The sequence below is a fragment of the Mesitornis unicolor genome, unplaced genomic scaffold (assembly GCF_000695765.1).
Source record: "Mesitornis unicolor isolate BGI_N332 unplaced genomic scaffold, ASM69576v1 scaffold4675, whole genome shotgun sequence".
In the NCBI taxonomy this organism is placed as follows: Eukaryota; Metazoa; Chordata; class Aves; order Mesitornithiformes; family Mesitornithidae; genus Mesitornis; species Mesitornis unicolor.
Window position 1 is genome coordinate 3,445 of NW_010184672.1, and position 16,666 is coordinate 20,110.

A 16,666-nucleotide genomic window follows, 5' to 3' on the forward strand; every position below is an offset into this window, starting at 1 on the left:
GAAATAGAAAAACTAGAGCATCTTGACAAATGGTGTCGAGATTTAAAAATACTGTACCTTCAGAACAATCTAATTCCAAAAATTGGTAAGTGTTATCTAGATACTCTTCTTTTAAAATAGATTTACATGCATGAATTTGAAATGACGAAAAAAATATCCGTTGTGTTATACTTTAATTGAATGTGGAGTGAGTAACTAGAGAAAAGTTCTTTGTGGATCTGCTCCTACAAAGTTTCCTTTCCCTGTCTCCTTGGTAAATTTCTAAGAAGCTCAGAAATTTGAAAGAGAAATTTTAAATTAAAAAGATAGTACTGAGATACAAGTCACTGGAACATGAGTGTGGAACAGCTTTTATTATGTAAAATACCATAAATCAAGATATAACATTAATATCCTGTCTGTGTGACAGAGAGAGAGACAGTTTAGCATATACTATGGACTTTGATATCATAATACAAACTTTCTTCAGGCTATTTTTTAAATTCAGTTTTTATACAGAAGGTATTTTTAGCTAATATTGAAATAATTCTTATTCAGATAAAATACTTGCTTTTGTGTGTAAAGACATCTTTGTACAGTGAAGTCTCAACAGTCTTCCTGCCCCACAGAAGGTATAATATCATATGGTCTGTGTTTTGTGATACATGTTCACATGTTTTCTAAGCTCTCTGCAGAAAGATATGACTTCAGACATTAGGCTGAGACAGCTTAGACTCTACAGATAGTGTGTACGTGAAGAATGCAAAGTCAGAAGTGCTCAGCAACTATATTAGTGTATTTCTTTGAAGTTCCTTATGAGGAATAAAAAGAAAATAATTTTTTTTAGGGTGAAATTCTCTGCTCAGGACTTGTAGGCAAAGGCTTTAAATCTTCTGGGGGGGGGCTCATCAAGAAACTCCTAGGGACTGTCTGTACTAATAGCTTCTGCATTTCTTAGAGTGCAGGAGTCTTCTCCCAGAGAGAATTAAAGTTTTGGAAACTGCGTTATGCTGCTCTGCCCCATCAAAAATGGGACTAAAATAAGATGGTTTTCTCTCTGTTACTGTGTTCTTAATAAGGCACAAGACTTTATCTCATTCTTATGTCCGTATATCATCTTACCGTTCAGATTATTGCTTTTTAGACAATAGATTTTTTCAGCATCTCATTTCTGAGACACTAAATCTTTATCTTATCTTAATCTAACTGTAGAAGTTAGAAAAGTGTGCAAATTCTTACTTCATATATTCTTGTATAGTGTAACAGCTTTCCAAGATAATGCCTTAGTGCAAAAGTACTATATAAGTAGTGACCAAAAAGGTTGCCAATAGAGATTGTGTTACAAAGTATTGAATTTGAGAAATAATTCTTACCAGTAGATACCAACATGTCCATGCAGAGTGATGAAGAAAAGGCGTATTTTTGAGCATGATTTGGTTCACTGGTTCTACACAGCCAATTTAAGGTACAACAAATTTCACCTTGAAGAGCCTATTTCTCTTTATTGATTACAGAGGAGCCCAGACAACAAACTCAGATGTAGACATGATCTGTCTCGGTCAGATGAAGCTCCCTCTGCTTGAATTTCTTTCTTTGTCTCAGCATGGACAGTTTGTACAGCAGTTAATCAGTGCATCCTGTGAATTAGAGTTTGAAGTAAACTTTTTTACTTAATTGGATCGGTTTTCCAGTCAAAGTTTCAAAACATCTGGTGATTTGGGAGAAACTGGTGAATTTTGACACAAGTTATACTCGGTATCTTGTCTCAGATTGATGTCCTTGACCTGTGTGTCATGTATCTCTAATGGTGTTTGCGTTTTTCGGACATTTTTGGGACTGATGAAGATCGTTGCTACCCTATTCCTTCTTTACCCCTGTTGTGTGTTCAAAGGAGGAAATGCTAGCCATTCTGACACAACTCCAAACACTGTGAACCTGCTAATTTCAATAGTTCACGGTGAAAATAATACAGAGCAGATTCTAGATTAGGAGGGGATGTGGGGTTGTGTGTGTAACCCTGTAGATAAAAGATCTTTAAAATTAAATAGATATTAAGGAAGCCAATCTTTTCTGTACAAGTGAGTGTAAAACTGATTCTATAAAGCTTGACTAAGTATGTCCTGAACCTTTCTGAGTTTCATGGCAAATGGAATGTTTCACCATGCTTTTTGGCCAGTCCTCTTGCACTATAAACTTGTTTTATGGATTTGTGGTAAAAAATGTGTTTATAACCTTCCTTATGTCTTTTTACCCTTTCATTTTCATTTGTGTTTTCAGAGAACTTCTTAGTTTTGTCTTTTCATTAATAAAATATTAGTGACCAGTAGTCTGATGCATAATCTTCCTATTTTTCTGCTTTATTTCTTTATTTCTGCTTTGTATCTTTGAAGCAAGCAAGTAAAATGATAATGAACTTTCCAATGGGAAAAATTGAAATAACAGGTCTATGTTTTGTTACAGAAAATGTGGGCAAACTGAAGAAGCTGGAATATTTAAATGTAGCTTTGAACAACATTGAAAGAATTGAAAATCTGGAAGGTCAGATTTTAAACTGTTTGCCTTTTCATATTGAAACACTTAAGTTGTGACAGCATAAAACAGAGTGGATGTCATGATGTCCGCCAGTAAAGGCACCTTGTTAATACTCAGAAAGAGCCTTTTATGTGCAGCATTGAAAAAATGCTTCTTCGTAGCAAGTGCTTCCTACTCCTGAAGTTTTGTTATTGAGCTTATATGTATTTTCACTTGCTTTTTGCATACTCTCTCACCAGTGTGGCCAGCTATAATAGTAGCTTGAGTATTTTTGTACTTTACAACATGTGAATCCAAATTTTTAATGAAATTGGTATTTTCCCACTGTAAAGGTAAGATAATTTTTATGCAGGTTAGCTGGAGAAAGGTGGAGTTATTTTTAATGCTATGCAGGCTGCAAAAAATCTCTCTTGTACAATATTTCAGCAGTCATCTTTATTTCAGTAATCAAGTGTCACACACAAGAAAGTTCTACTCTGTGTACAGCTTGCATTGGTTGTCTGGAGTATATTTAAAGAGTTTTTTCAGATTATTCTTTTCTTTGTCATTGTGTGAAGTCCTTTCTGGTTTAGCTATGTTTAATCCTTTATCCTGTCACTATAATGGGAAGGATCTAGCATTTTCCAAGATCAAAATCTAAGACTTAGAGCCGCACATATACACATTTCCTATTACTTAAATATTTTCTGACTTGATTTCTTTCTCTTTCTTGATTCTGATTAGGCCAGTTGCTGAATCTTTAAAATGTCTGCCTTGACAAGGGAACAATAAAAAAGCTGTTTTTTTTTAAAGCTGATTCAAGAGAATTACTAAAATAAAATAAAAAAGCAAGTGAGCTAAATACAAATTTGTAAAAGTTTAAGAAGTAGGTAATATATTACATCTTTGGCAATTTATTGAAAAACTTGCATTTGTTTTCATGCCAATAAATTTTAAGTTCCTCTATCAGGCTACATTAATTAATGCTGTGATTTATCATTTATTTATTACTCAGAACTTTTGGGAGTAAGTCTTGCAAAAATTTGGGTAATTTAAATCCCCCAATAAATCGTTTTGAGTTGTTTATTTTTGTTCAGTTTCATTATGCATAAAATAGACTTGCAAAGAAAAGAAGTGATCACAATGATAAGCACTGAAGTTGAACTTGCTCTTAGCTAAACATTTTTACTTTTAGAGTCAAAGTTATGATTGATGGACAGATTATGATAAAAGGAGAGGTTGATAAATTTTGGATCCAGATTGCCTGGAGCATTTTGTTAGCTAATTTAGAGTTTCTGTTTATAGTGAATCTTTTTGGTTAACAAACAACATTTTGCAATTGAACCAGTGATATTCGCATTGATAGCTGAGTCCATAGAGTGGAAAACCTCACCTTGACTTGTAGTGAAGTTTTAAAAAACCTTACCTTTGCAGTTGAATAATATTATTTAGGATAAACAGTAAACAGAAATTAAACCAGCAGTTGACCCTGCTCTCTTGAAGCAAATAGACACTCTTTTAGCCATATGGTGAAGACTCATCTGAGGAGGGGTGCCAAGGCAATCAAACTGAAGTCCATCTTATCCAGAAATGAGAAATTTAATCACTCATCTAGTATACAAGTACTGATCACATAGTTTTGATAGTGATAAAACCAATAAGAAGTTTGGATATTTTGTATTTTTCTGAGATTATTTTTCTTTCTATAAACATTGTGACTCCATAAAGTTAAGCTGTGAGATGCTCCTTCACTTGTGGCTTGGAAAAGATGTATTCTGATAGGATGAAATTAGTATACTGACAACAAAGGCAGACAGTTTTATATTCAAGTGTGTGCACACATGTATGTGTGTGTGTGTATATCGTGTACATTTATTTCATGGACAGATTGGATTGTAGTTTGGTTTGTTTTTTTGTTTTCAAACAGGCTGTGAAGAACTGAAGAAACTTGACCTGACAGCAAATTTCATTGGTGAACTCTCCAGTATTGAAGCCCTGAAATATAATACACATCTGAAGGAACTGTTTCTAGTGGGGAACCCGTGTACTGAATTTGAAGGTTATAGACAGTTTGTGGTGGCAACTCTTCATCAGTTGAAAGTAAGACTTTAAAAATTAAATTTATATCTAAATCATTTATCATCATTGTTGACTGAACATACTAATCCCAAACAAAATAAATGCCTGTGGTAGGAAATCCAGGAGCATTTTTTTTTACTGTGCACAGGAAACTAAACTCTATTCTTAAGAATAAGTGACTAAAGTAGTTAATATGATAAGAAATTAGTCCTGACTAAACCACATGCATTGGTTAACTTTTCTGTCATTTTCATTGGAGATCCTTAAACAAAGTTCTGGAAAAATAAATATACTGTACTGTTTTGGCTTTTTTGATACTTATTTTTATATACATGATGTATCTTTAAATTATTTTCATGATTGCAGAAAGCTACCAGGTTGTTGGTACCATACCAACAATATGTACCAAACCAACAGTGTAAGGCAGTAGAAAGGTAGAAATTGATGTAAAAATGCACTATACTGCATTGACTGTAAACAGATACTTTGCAATTGAGGTTTTGTGCAATTAAGTATTGATATAATATCTTGACATCAAAACAGGCAATCCCAGTCCTGAAACATGCTCCCACAATTTCTCTTGGAGAAGCACAGATGCTTGCTTAACTTCCTAAGAGCAGATTCAGCTTACTTCATTGGCAACAAACTAACACATCAAAAGAAATAATTTTGTAATAGTTTCATGAGCTGAGTCAAGGTCAGACAAATACCAGGAATGGTTGAAGGGACTCTCTACCACATGGGCTAATAAGACCAACCTAAATTCTTGCAAAATGCAAAAAATAGCTCTGAGAGACACAAAACCATTTTCAGATGTCAATACACCTTGTTGTTAATTCTTTTTAATTCACTATAACTTACATACTGCTATGGAGGTTTGAAAGGTGGATATTTAATTTTATTCAGAAAGTAATCTATCAAAATTAACATACAGTTGAATGGATTTATTGAGTTGTTTAAATTTTTTGCCACAAATTCCTTTTTTTTTAATTTTCTCCTTTTTGGAAGTGCTTGGATAGTAAAGATATAGAACGTTCAGAGAGGATTCAAGCACTTCAAAACTATCCAGAAGTGAAACAGAAAATCAGAGAACAGGAGCAAGCTTACCTTCTCAAAAGGGCCAGAGAAAAAGAAGAAGCTCAAAGAAGGATGCAAGAAAAAGAGGAAAAGAAACAAAAACAAATGGAATCTAAGCTTGGATTTGACAGGTAACAGTAAGCAACAACAGCTTGCAATTAAATATCATTATTTTCTTTCTTCATTAAGAATTTTGTTTTTCCTCATTAAATGGTTTACATAATTTTATTGAAATCTTTTTGTTTATCTTTATTGTTGATCCTAGCAGAATTACTTCTCCTTATGGATGTTATCTCTAGTGAAAAATATCATTAATTACAAAAATAATTAATTACTGACCTGCAGACAGTACAATAGGATTTTCATCCTGAAACTCCACGTTAAACTGTCTGGGTGCCAAGTAGTGTAATTGATAGTGTCTTTCAGGAGAACAGCTGGAAATTGTTATTTAAGGTAATGCAGGGGTTCCAGAGAAAGCAGCTGTTCACCTGTAACTTCTTTTGCTTTACAGTTATTAGATATGAAGACTAAAAAGGAATCTTCCGTATCTTTTGAGATGTAAAAGGTTAAGGAATGTTGATTTCTATACATCTTCCACCTGATATCACTGAGATTACCTAGCTAGCAGAAGGATTTTTGTCCGGGGTCATCTTTCACTGCAGTTACCGTCCATCTTATTTTTAATCCCATGGAGTCTGAATGCTATGGAGCTGTCTATGGAACATTGTCCTCATACATCACAGCTGTGTCATAAATTTAGTTTTCTCTCTGTATTGATAGAGAATTTCTGAAGATTAGAGGGATTTAGAGCAAGGAGCGAAAATTATTCAGATTCTAAGATAACACTCAAGGAGATACTAAGTAAAATGTTACTACCCTATGAATTTTTAATCTGCCGCTGGAATACTTGAACATCACATAAACTGAAGGTTATCTTTCATCTGAAAGTTGTGAGAGTATCTGAAAATTCTGCTCCTGAAATTAAATCTGTTGAAAAATCTATCAGGTTTTTAGAGGGTTGGGCATAACCATAGTATCAGTTCTTAGTTAAGTGAATGAAAAAATATGTTGAAATATGTTTTGTAGATTGATGAAAGAAGCAGAGCAGAGAAAGTTGTCCAAATCTGTAAGATGATGTTCTTGGTAGGAATTATAGAACTATTACTATTGGGTTGAAAAAATATGACTGCAAGAATTCATTAGCAAGTACTGTTACTCTTCATTTCACTGGGATAATTTTCCATGTGATTTTATGTAGCTCAGACTCCCTACGGAACAAAGAAAACCATCAGGCAGGAGACAGAGAAAAAGAAACACGGACAACAGTTGAAGATGACGAAGAAGACAGAAGATTTTGGGAGGAGCCTACACTGTATACTCCAGAATCTAGATTAGAAACTCACAGATACATTGAAGAAAAACGGAGAGCTAAAGACAATATGAAGTATGTTTTTGTTTTAACATATTCTATGAATTGAGGAAGGGGAAATTTTCAAAGGTACAGAGTAGAGGTAGGTGACTGCCTCACATTAAAAATTGCTGAGAACTGGCAGCTTAAATCCCTGTTGCCTGTGCATATATACTTATAAAATCTAAATAAAATATTCAGATTTTTCATTTTATTTTATTTTCTAAAATATATTTATGATACTCTAATCTGGTTTTCCTCAAATAGAGTTCTAAAATAGAATTTATTCTTTCAACTTCATTGTAGGGATTTTAGAAGTTTCATTTTTCTGCCAGCTAACTAATAAATTTTTTTGTAGTTCAATGTTAAATATTCTTGCTAAAACCATTTATATATAAATGCGCTACAGGCCATGCCACAAAATTTTTGCACAAGTGGCATTTCAGGCACCTTTTCTACATGACTTAGATTTTTTTTCACATACTTTATCAAAGATATTAATCCTGAGTAATAAGATTCTTCATGTTATCTATGCTATTTGGCATAGTGAATCTGAAGATGACTGGCACCTGAAAAGCCCTTAACACTTTCTGAAGTTGCCATGGTTTTGCTGACCATGGAAAATTAATGCAGATACTAGCAAAAAAAAAAAGTCATTTTATTGCTGCTGGCTTATCAGCTCCACAAACACTGTAAGCAATGTCTTTTTTTTCCCTTTTTTTTTTTCCCTTCTGCTTATATAACAGCACTTGTGCCAGATATTTCTCTAGCTGTTCTTTTTAAGGACATGCTTTTTAAAAGATTTATCTAGCCTAAGTATTGAAAAAGTCAGTCCCTGAGAACTCTATAAGAAATTCGTAAATCTGCATAACTTGTTGCTATTATTAATACAAGGTCTAGCACTTTCCCCGAACTACTGTGAAACCCAGATTTTGGCTAGTTAGAATTTTGCTGTGTCTGTGGATGCCTTGCTCTAGTTAAAAGGAAATTTTGGAACTAGATGATCTTTGAGGTCCTTTCCAACCCAAACTCTTCTACAATTCTATGGTTCTATGAAATATGTTCCAATTGCTCCCCTCTAAATATTCAAAGGGAGTCCAAATGACATTATGTTAAAGACAGAATAAGTCCTTTCTGAATTTTTAAAAATTTTCAAGGCATTTAAAGGAGTTACAAATCCTTTCATGGTTCATTTCGTTATAGTGGCGAGAATTTAGGTAGTGTGAGAAAGATGAGAACAGAAAAGTGCCCCTGACAACTTAAAATAATCCGTGCTCATGGACAAGAGCTGAAATGTAACTTTAATATCAAGTTACTCCGTAAAAAAGCATGTTTATTTTAGTATAAAATTGACATGAACGCAATCAGACTGATGCTAAATTTGAACCTATCTATGACATGTTAGCACATGTTAAATTTGCCAGGTGGGGGTATTAGAATGGTTAAAGCTGGAAGGGATTTCCTGAAGCATTTCTAAGAACTGCATCTTTAGAACAGAGAGTTGGCTTGTTTACTTTGCATTTACGTGTCAAGAATAGAATTCAGGTGTAGAAACTGCTAGCCTACAAATTCCATATTAAAGCTCTGATTTATACTCTGGAATAGTATTTAACACATTGATAGTTGTGAATCTTCCTTAAAAAGAAGTTATTTTTATATAGTCATTCCAGTAGCTCCACTTGAATGCTTTAATTTCTTCCTCAAATCCATTGTATTTATAGACCAAATCCGTTTTTATGCCTTTTTTTTTTTTAAACGCACAGTGATCTAAATCTTACATAGTTTATTTCCCTCATCAGTGATTTACCTGTACTGTTCTCTTAATCTTGAATTTATAATATGAAACTGGTTCAGGGACACAAAAAGCAAGGTATTGCTGTTGCCTTTTTGAGAAATTGGATTTTTTTATATGTGAGCTGAAGTAGCCATGCTCAATATATTGACCAGCTGAGGAGTGGTCTAATGCAAAGGAAGTTACAGTGCTGTATTTTTAGAGAGAACATAGCCATTTTTAACCTACGTGCAAACTGATTTTTCTTTTTCATGTTACTAAAAGTCTTTACTTGTCCTCTCCTTGCTCATGATCTAAACATCTATAAAAGAAAATAGCAGTACTACAGATCTTAATAATCTTACAGTGATCTGCTTTGTTATGGCAGATAAATTTAAAATAACTTGGATATTGCACTAATTGAAAGTCAGATACAGTTTAACTGCTGATAGCTGGACATGGATAGTAAAGATTAAAGTCTCCATCAATAATATGTATTATGTTTTTTTTAAGGAAGAACACAATGAAAAGTGTCATTGATGCATCTACAAATAATCTATATGTATGCACTTTGGTCATGCTGTATCCTACTTGGTGCTGCTTGTAATCTTTTGACCATTTAAATTCTTTTTACTAGTGCAGAATAGTGACTGATAGACATGCTATTTAGAGATATGCCAAGCATATTTTCAGTAAAAGTAGTTAAATTAGCACGAATAAAATTTTTTTTTAGAATTGCTTGCACTTCTATCGAATAATTTAAGAGTAGTATCGCAAGATTAGTATGACCATTCATAACAAGAAAAACTTCCCATGTCATATGTTTAAGCAATCCACTGATTTCTTAAGTTAAACCATATAAATCTAATACATTTCTGCTTGATAATGGACACTGTGACATGCAGAAGAAGTTATTATCCATGTAATATGTGTTATTACAAAGCATTTGCTCATCTTTAGATAATGCTTTTAATGTGCAGTTACATTTGATATAATCTGTTTTCTTTCCTGAAATAAGTTATAGCCTTAACATCAAATACCAGCTAATTCTTACCTCTTGCCATTCTCTTCTATTTTTTTTGCTATTAAACATAAAAAAAACAGAGTGTGAAATTATAAACCGTTTTTATTTCTGTTTTGTTAAGGGAATCAAAAAAGAGAGAGAAGTCCCTTTGGACATTGGTCACTGAAGAAGGAAAAGTTCTGAATGTGAATGTGCCGAAGTACGTAAGGTTAAGAGGTTAAACAGGCTGACCTCTTTGTAGTTGATTTGAGCAACTATTGCAAGATATAAGACAGTACAAAAATAAGAGGGTTGACGAAGTCTTGTTGAAATATTATATTCCTGGTGGGAAAACTCACCTCTAAAATTATGTTCTAATCCTGGAAAAAGAATTAGTTTTCAGTGAGTAAAGTGCTGAAGGTTGTTTAATATCTTGGTCTTCGATGACTAGAGAGTTTGAGGTTTCTGAAAAAGATATGACATTTTTCCCTTCTATGGTAAAGACTCTTTGAGCATCTTGCTCATAGTGGAATGAGTTTAACTAGTTTGTCTAATGAAGATAAATGTTATGAACAGTACTTTAAATGTGGAAAAATATCTCCAAGTAATATTTCTGGACAAAATAATTCTGTCTTCTGATGACAGATGTTAAACTGGCAAAATTGGGAAGGAAATGTAATTCACTTCTATGAGGAAGTCTCTTGTATTTTGTTGTTGACAAAGGCACCTGGGTATTCAAGTGTTTTGGAACGAATTTCCAGGGATATCAGCCACGCATTACTGTCAGTTTCACTTGAACCAAGCCTTCATTTTCTAAGGAAAAAAAGAGTGCAAAAAGTAGTTTCTTTATAAATGGCTCCCCAGAGAGCCTCCTACAGGAGTCTGTGATCAAAAAGTGGCCTATGAAGGGTCATTTACCTGTCCCCTGTCCTCTGAGCAAGAATTTTCATCTTATGCTTGAGTTAGCAGCAAAATCAAAGCTAAGAACATTCTTACTGTTAGCATGAAGAATGCTTTCTAAATCTTGAAAATTTATAAATTCATGCAAATTAAAGGAAAAAATGTAGGAAAACCTACATCATAGGATCAGTGCATAATTTTCAGTGGTATAGGAAAAATTAAAGGTAGTAGCAGAAAAGCTCATGTTTATTCCATCTGTACCAGAAGATATTTAGCATTGCATTGATGAACATTTTTGTAAAAATGTGTTGACTGAAAAGAAGTACAGTTCAAAGTAGACAAGTCTAATAGAAATGTGTTAATAGGAATTGATTATACCTCTAAAAAGCAGAGACTTTTAGAATTAAGCTCTATCTATCTTTTTAGAAGTAATGCAGTCCCCTAGATTTCACTCTTGGTATCAGTCCTGTTTATGTCACCCAAGCTTTCTGGATTAGAATTTAGTCCAGTAAAAAAACCCCATAAACTAAAAGCTCTGTAAGATTTCTTGCAAGTTGACTATGTCAGAATACAGGAAAGCAAAGAGTTAAAATGTATATCTGACACATATATTTTAAATGTATCATCTAAACTGTTACATTTGAGCTTCTTTCTGTTACCTTGAACTCAAAGTATCTAAGTATTTTAATGTCACAGAAATATTCCAGAAAATTACGTTAAACAAAGCTCTCTCATTTTATACTAACAAGTAATTCATAAAAATCTTGTCATGTATAGGTGGGTTTTACTCTGATTTTTTTTCTTTAACTACTTTAATGCATGGGAAATATTTGAGTATATGAGCAGAACTTGTAAGTCTAGGCTAGATCACCTTGCAGTTGTAGTAATAGGTGTTGTTTTCAACTTATAACAGGTAAGATTCTTTCATAAATTTAAGAACTCAGCCAGCAGATCACAAACATGCAGCTACTACAATCTACAGTCTCATTTTCAACAGATACTATGAAGCTTGTTGAATCAAGGATATTGTGCTAATCGGGTTTTACTTTGGAAATGCAAAGGCGGATACTTATTTATTATTTATTTATTAGGTAAATTCATTCCTATGAACAATGATGCAAAATTTTTTTCTGCATTGTGATAAGATTAGAATTACCAAGTTCCAGGCTTCTCATGAACTGTTTCTCTGCAGATGCTAACAGAGCAAACAGCTTTCACCAGCAGAGGTCTCTCTCTCTTCATTGACAGACTGAGCTAAATTTTAACTGACCTTCAGCAGTATTTTGTTTGTTTCTTGCGGGCTGGATGGGGAGAACAGAAAATAAATGTAAGAATTAAATTGGTTCAAATGCCAGTATTTCCTCATGGTCATGAGGAAAATTGCAACTGTTTCTAAAATGGTCATGTGGCATATTGTCTAAACTGTATTTGTATACATCTAAAATTGCTAGCAGTTGAATTTGAAGTTTGCTGTAATGTTTGCTTATTCACTCCAATTGTATTTGTCCTGAAGGTATTTCTTGTCATTATTATTAGGCTTCATTTCTCTTTGAAAGATGATGAAGAAAACAATCAGATCATCTTGGATCTTGCTGTTTACAGGTCAGATATTTTTTTCTCTTAATTGTTGCCATTCTTAAGGTCTAATACACAGTGTTTCAAACATATTCCTCTCTGTAATAGGAACTTTTCAAAAGGAAAACAAATAACACTGGTGGTAATCGAATCAGTCTTGAAGCCTGTGCCAAACAATTATAGCTGAATAAACTGAAGACCCTTCAGACTGTTCTGTTACTGCGCAGTGAGCACTGTGTCTAATAGTCTTTTCTGGAATTGATGTTTTATGCAGTCCAAAGGCAAGGTTCCTCCACATCTGTCCATTTATACTTATGTCAAATCTTTTCCATTCTTCATTTGCAGATTAGGGTTGTAGAGAATGGGGTTTTTGCCCATTATCTGACTCTAGAAGTGCTCTAGTATGATTCATGCCCTTCTAGTTAAATTCTTTTCCTCAAGACAGAGTAGGGTAGCCTCATCCTACTTTCCTTGTTTACTTGTAAGAGTCCATGGCCCATGCTATTTTCTGAACTGTGCCACTGAATTGCCTGGAAGAAATCTGATTGAACCAAGCCAAAATATGACAAGGAAACCTGACAGCTATTTGCTAATATATGCTACTTAGCAGTACATTGGCCATGTTCACACTTCAAGAAGGGGTTGGAAACCCACAGGCTTCTTTACCTCAAATAGGAACTTGTCAGACTAAAGCTTGTACCAGTTTTATAGCACAGAGACACTGTTCAAGCCGAGTGTTCTTCCATAAAGCTCATTAACTTTCTTCAAAAGAGGCCTGCTGCATGTTTCTGAATTATACGATTAAAGTTTTTTTGTAGCCTCAGAAAATTTTTTCAGGTACAATAAAATGTTAGATATGTTGTGATATTCTGTGCTTACATGTAAGAATTGCAAACCAAGAAGTTTGAAATATTTACCTGAGAAGTAATGTTATAAAAGCAGGGAAATAGGGTATACATACTTGTGCATTCACTAGTAGGTCACAGGAGCATGACTGTGTGTGTCACATGATGGAAAGCAGATGTTAAAGTGGAGCTTTTACAGGTAATTAATCTAGCAAATAGATTAATTTTCATATTAATGTAAAGCACCAAACTAACAGAAGAAAGACCTTTTCATTTTCTACAAAGATTTTGAAATTTTGCAGTTACGCAATAGCTGATGTAGTGGACTTGACAGAATTTAGACAATATTTTAATGGATATTCTGTGTACATACATGAAGATCATGTTTTTCTTCCAAAGACTTAAATCTTAATAATATTTCCTATAGCTTAATAACTGAAATCGAAGTTTGTACTTCATAAATTGTGAAATCATCATTTAAGAGCTATATGGTCTGCACTGCTTGTTTACTGGACTGTGTTGTAGTTTGATACATTGATTTTTATTTCATTCTAAAGACATTTGGACACCTCTCTGCTTGATGTTGATGTCCAGCCAACTTACATACGAGTACTGGTGAAAGGAAAGGTTAGTGTTTTCTTACTACTTTCATTTCAGATCAAGAGTTAATGCTTACCATAGTTATTCAGAGGACTCTGGATCTGACTTTTAGGAGTTACCAACCATGTGCACCTGTGCAGAAAAAAAACGTTCTTTCATACCTGCATTATTTTGGACCACACATAACCTGTGGAAGTCCTAACCAGAAGACATGCAAAGCCTGAAATGAAATTTCACTCTCTCTTTCTCTCCCTTTCTTTTATTATTCTCCCCACACAGTGTACCATAATTCACATAAGAAGAGAGCCTACTAGTTGCCCTTGACTAGAATTTAGCAATTTAACAATCTGGAATTTACAGCTGACAGAAACAAATGGATATATATTCTTTGAAAGGTCACTTAAAATGTCATTCTAGTTTTCTGTCTTCTCAGTGGTTTTACTTTTATCAAAAATTTTAAATAAAATCAAAGTACTTAAACAGTAAACCAAAATTTCTTTTTTTTACTGTATGAACTGCATAAACAAAACTTTTTACTTTACGTCTAAAATAGACTGGATTATCTTCCTCATTTAATTGCTAATATAAGTCAAGCATCATTTTACAACCTTCTTTAGAAATGTCACTTCAGGAATGAAAGCAATTCAGGAATGTGCATATGACTATACTTATAAGTAAAAGCTGTTTAGCATGCTAATCATTTATTAGGATTAGCAATATTACATATGAAGTGAGAGGATTTGGACCTTTACTATCCTTAAGATCAAAGGAAGTGATAGTGATGTTTCTGCATGTGTTCTGTCCAGGTCAAAAAACATAAAAAAGATCTATTTTAGCGTAATATAATTCAGTCCTATATTTTCTCATAGCCATTTCAGCTTGTGCTCCCTGAGGAAGTGAAGCCGGACAGCAGCTCCGCTAAAAGATCACAAACAACTGGTCATTTGGTTGTCAGCGTGCCAAAGGTATGTGAAATAATCTGAGGAGACATCATACAAAGATACTTAAAATGTTGTGAGTATTTTGGGAATACTCACTGAGTTACAGGTAACATCTGGCTAGCTGAAGTTATTCAGTCCAGCCTTTCCCACCGGGACATACTTTCCAAAGAAGAAACATTACAAAAAGACAATTTAATCATAGATTCAAACCTTACAATTTTCATATCACTTTAAAGGAACATTATGAAAATTGGTGATAATAGAACTGTTTGTATTTCCTTTATTTTCAACAAAACCAGCTTTTTATATATGAAAAAAGACACTGCAAAACATGCAGCATTGTGCAAATATATAAGAAGATGGATTTCTTAAGTAACTGAAAATAAGCAACTTACCTACCTACTTTTTCCACCTGTGAAATGATACAAACAAATCAATTTTTCAAAATCTGTGTGATGCACACATGTATGAAGATTATGTTTTGGTTCAAGGACAGAGACAATCTAGTACTCTCACATCTCAGGGGGTCAGAACAAGTGTTGCTTAATTCATATTCCCTTCATGCCCTACCTGGCTGGAAAGGATCCCCTGACCGGCTGTACCAGGTATATGTAATCACAGAACAAGAACACTGTGGCAACATGGTGTTTTGTCTGAAAAATGCTGCACAACAGTCCCTAGAACTTAAAGAAACCTGGCTGGAAGTCATATTCCCCTGTTATTCCTAACTGTGCTCTCGCATCCCACCTGTGCTCTGATGTTTGCCTCTATGGTGTCGTGCTGCTCAGGATTCGAATCAATTGAGAACTCTGTTGGCAAGTAAAAGCAAATTGGCTTAAAGTGTGGCTTGTATTTTCTCTCTTCCCTACCCAGCCCAGTTCTTGCAGTGTAAATGAGAGCAAACTGATAGCTATGTCCACTTGATTTGCTTTCCACTCTATATCTTCCTGTGGTTTCAGTAAATGTAGCTTGTACCCTAGACACATAAGTGGTATTCTGTTTTTTGGGATGACATAATGAGCAGATGAGGTAGAATCAAAGATGGAATCAGGACATCTCCTACCCATTCATTCCCCCATATCTTCCAAAAAAATAGAGAATAGAGAAGGATCGACCAGTAATGAGGAACAGTCAAAGACACGGAGGTCAACTTGCCTTACTGATGTAGGCAGTGAGAGAGGTAACTTGTGGCCAGCCAGCAGCCAGTGGAAGTTTAGGGGGCATTAGAGCTTATATACAGAGAAGATACCACAGTTCGAACCAGAATAGAAGACCAGTGGCAGAGGGAATCTGAGTGGCAGAGTTATTATCTTCAGGTCTGGGGAATAATGAGTGGGATGCTGGCAGAAACAGGAGGGCATTTAAGGTGGGACTATGTCATTTGGTGCAAGATGGTTTTTGGACCTGCAGAAAAAGCACAGTTCAATTGAAGGGCTTGAAGCAGGCAGGGAGGTGGAAGTTTCAGGAACTTAGAGTTCTGGAGATGAGAATAGATTATAAGGTGGGGTTCTGGGAGCTGTAGGAAACATTAATCAACTTCAGCATCACACTCTTATGCTCTTATGCCTTTGGAGGATTGGGCTGCTTTTAACGCCTCTAGGACTACATAATACACTCTTGGCTTTCAGAAACAGGGTAACCCTCTCTAAGGGTAATTATAGGAAAAAAATAAATTATTGGTGCTTTAACCTTACGCTTCTGGTGAGTAAGTTTCTCTGCTGTGTATGAGCAGTGGGACATGGTGCTATGTATGAATCTGCCAGGATATATCAATTACAGCATTTTCTTCCAAAAGAGGAAACTTCAGCTGCTATTTGGGGTCATTTCTTTCTCTTTGTGCTCTGATTTAATTTTAAGAATATGCAACTAAGACCCGTAACTAAAAAGTTATTTTTCAACTCCTGGGTTTTTCCACTTGTGGTTCTATACCTTCTATGATTTCCTTTACGCTCCGGTCCCATACCATCTGTCTTTCCC

General features: G+C 34.4%; 1 protein-coding gene across 1 annotated transcript in view; it reads left to right on the forward strand.

The window, feature by feature from the left end:
* The window catches only part of LOC104540671 (protein tilB homolog), a gene marked incomplete at its 5' end in the record, with an annotated part of 30,151 nt that overhangs the window by 111 nt on the left and 13,374 nt on the right, over positions 1 to 16,666 (forward strand). Inside the window, 9 exon segments of the mRNA XM_010184530.1 lie at positions 1 to 85; positions 2,440 to 2,517; positions 4,418 to 4,590; positions 5,578 to 5,777; positions 6,905 to 7,090; positions 9,971 to 10,048; positions 12,265 to 12,330; positions 13,706 to 13,775; positions 14,618 to 14,713. The exon segment at positions 1 to 85 is cut by the window's left edge and continues 30 nt beyond it. Coding sequence (XP_010182832.1) covers positions 1 to 85; positions 2,440 to 2,517; positions 4,418 to 4,590; positions 5,578 to 5,777; positions 6,905 to 7,090; positions 9,971 to 10,048; positions 12,265 to 12,330; positions 13,706 to 13,775; positions 14,618 to 14,713 — 1,032 coding nt within the window.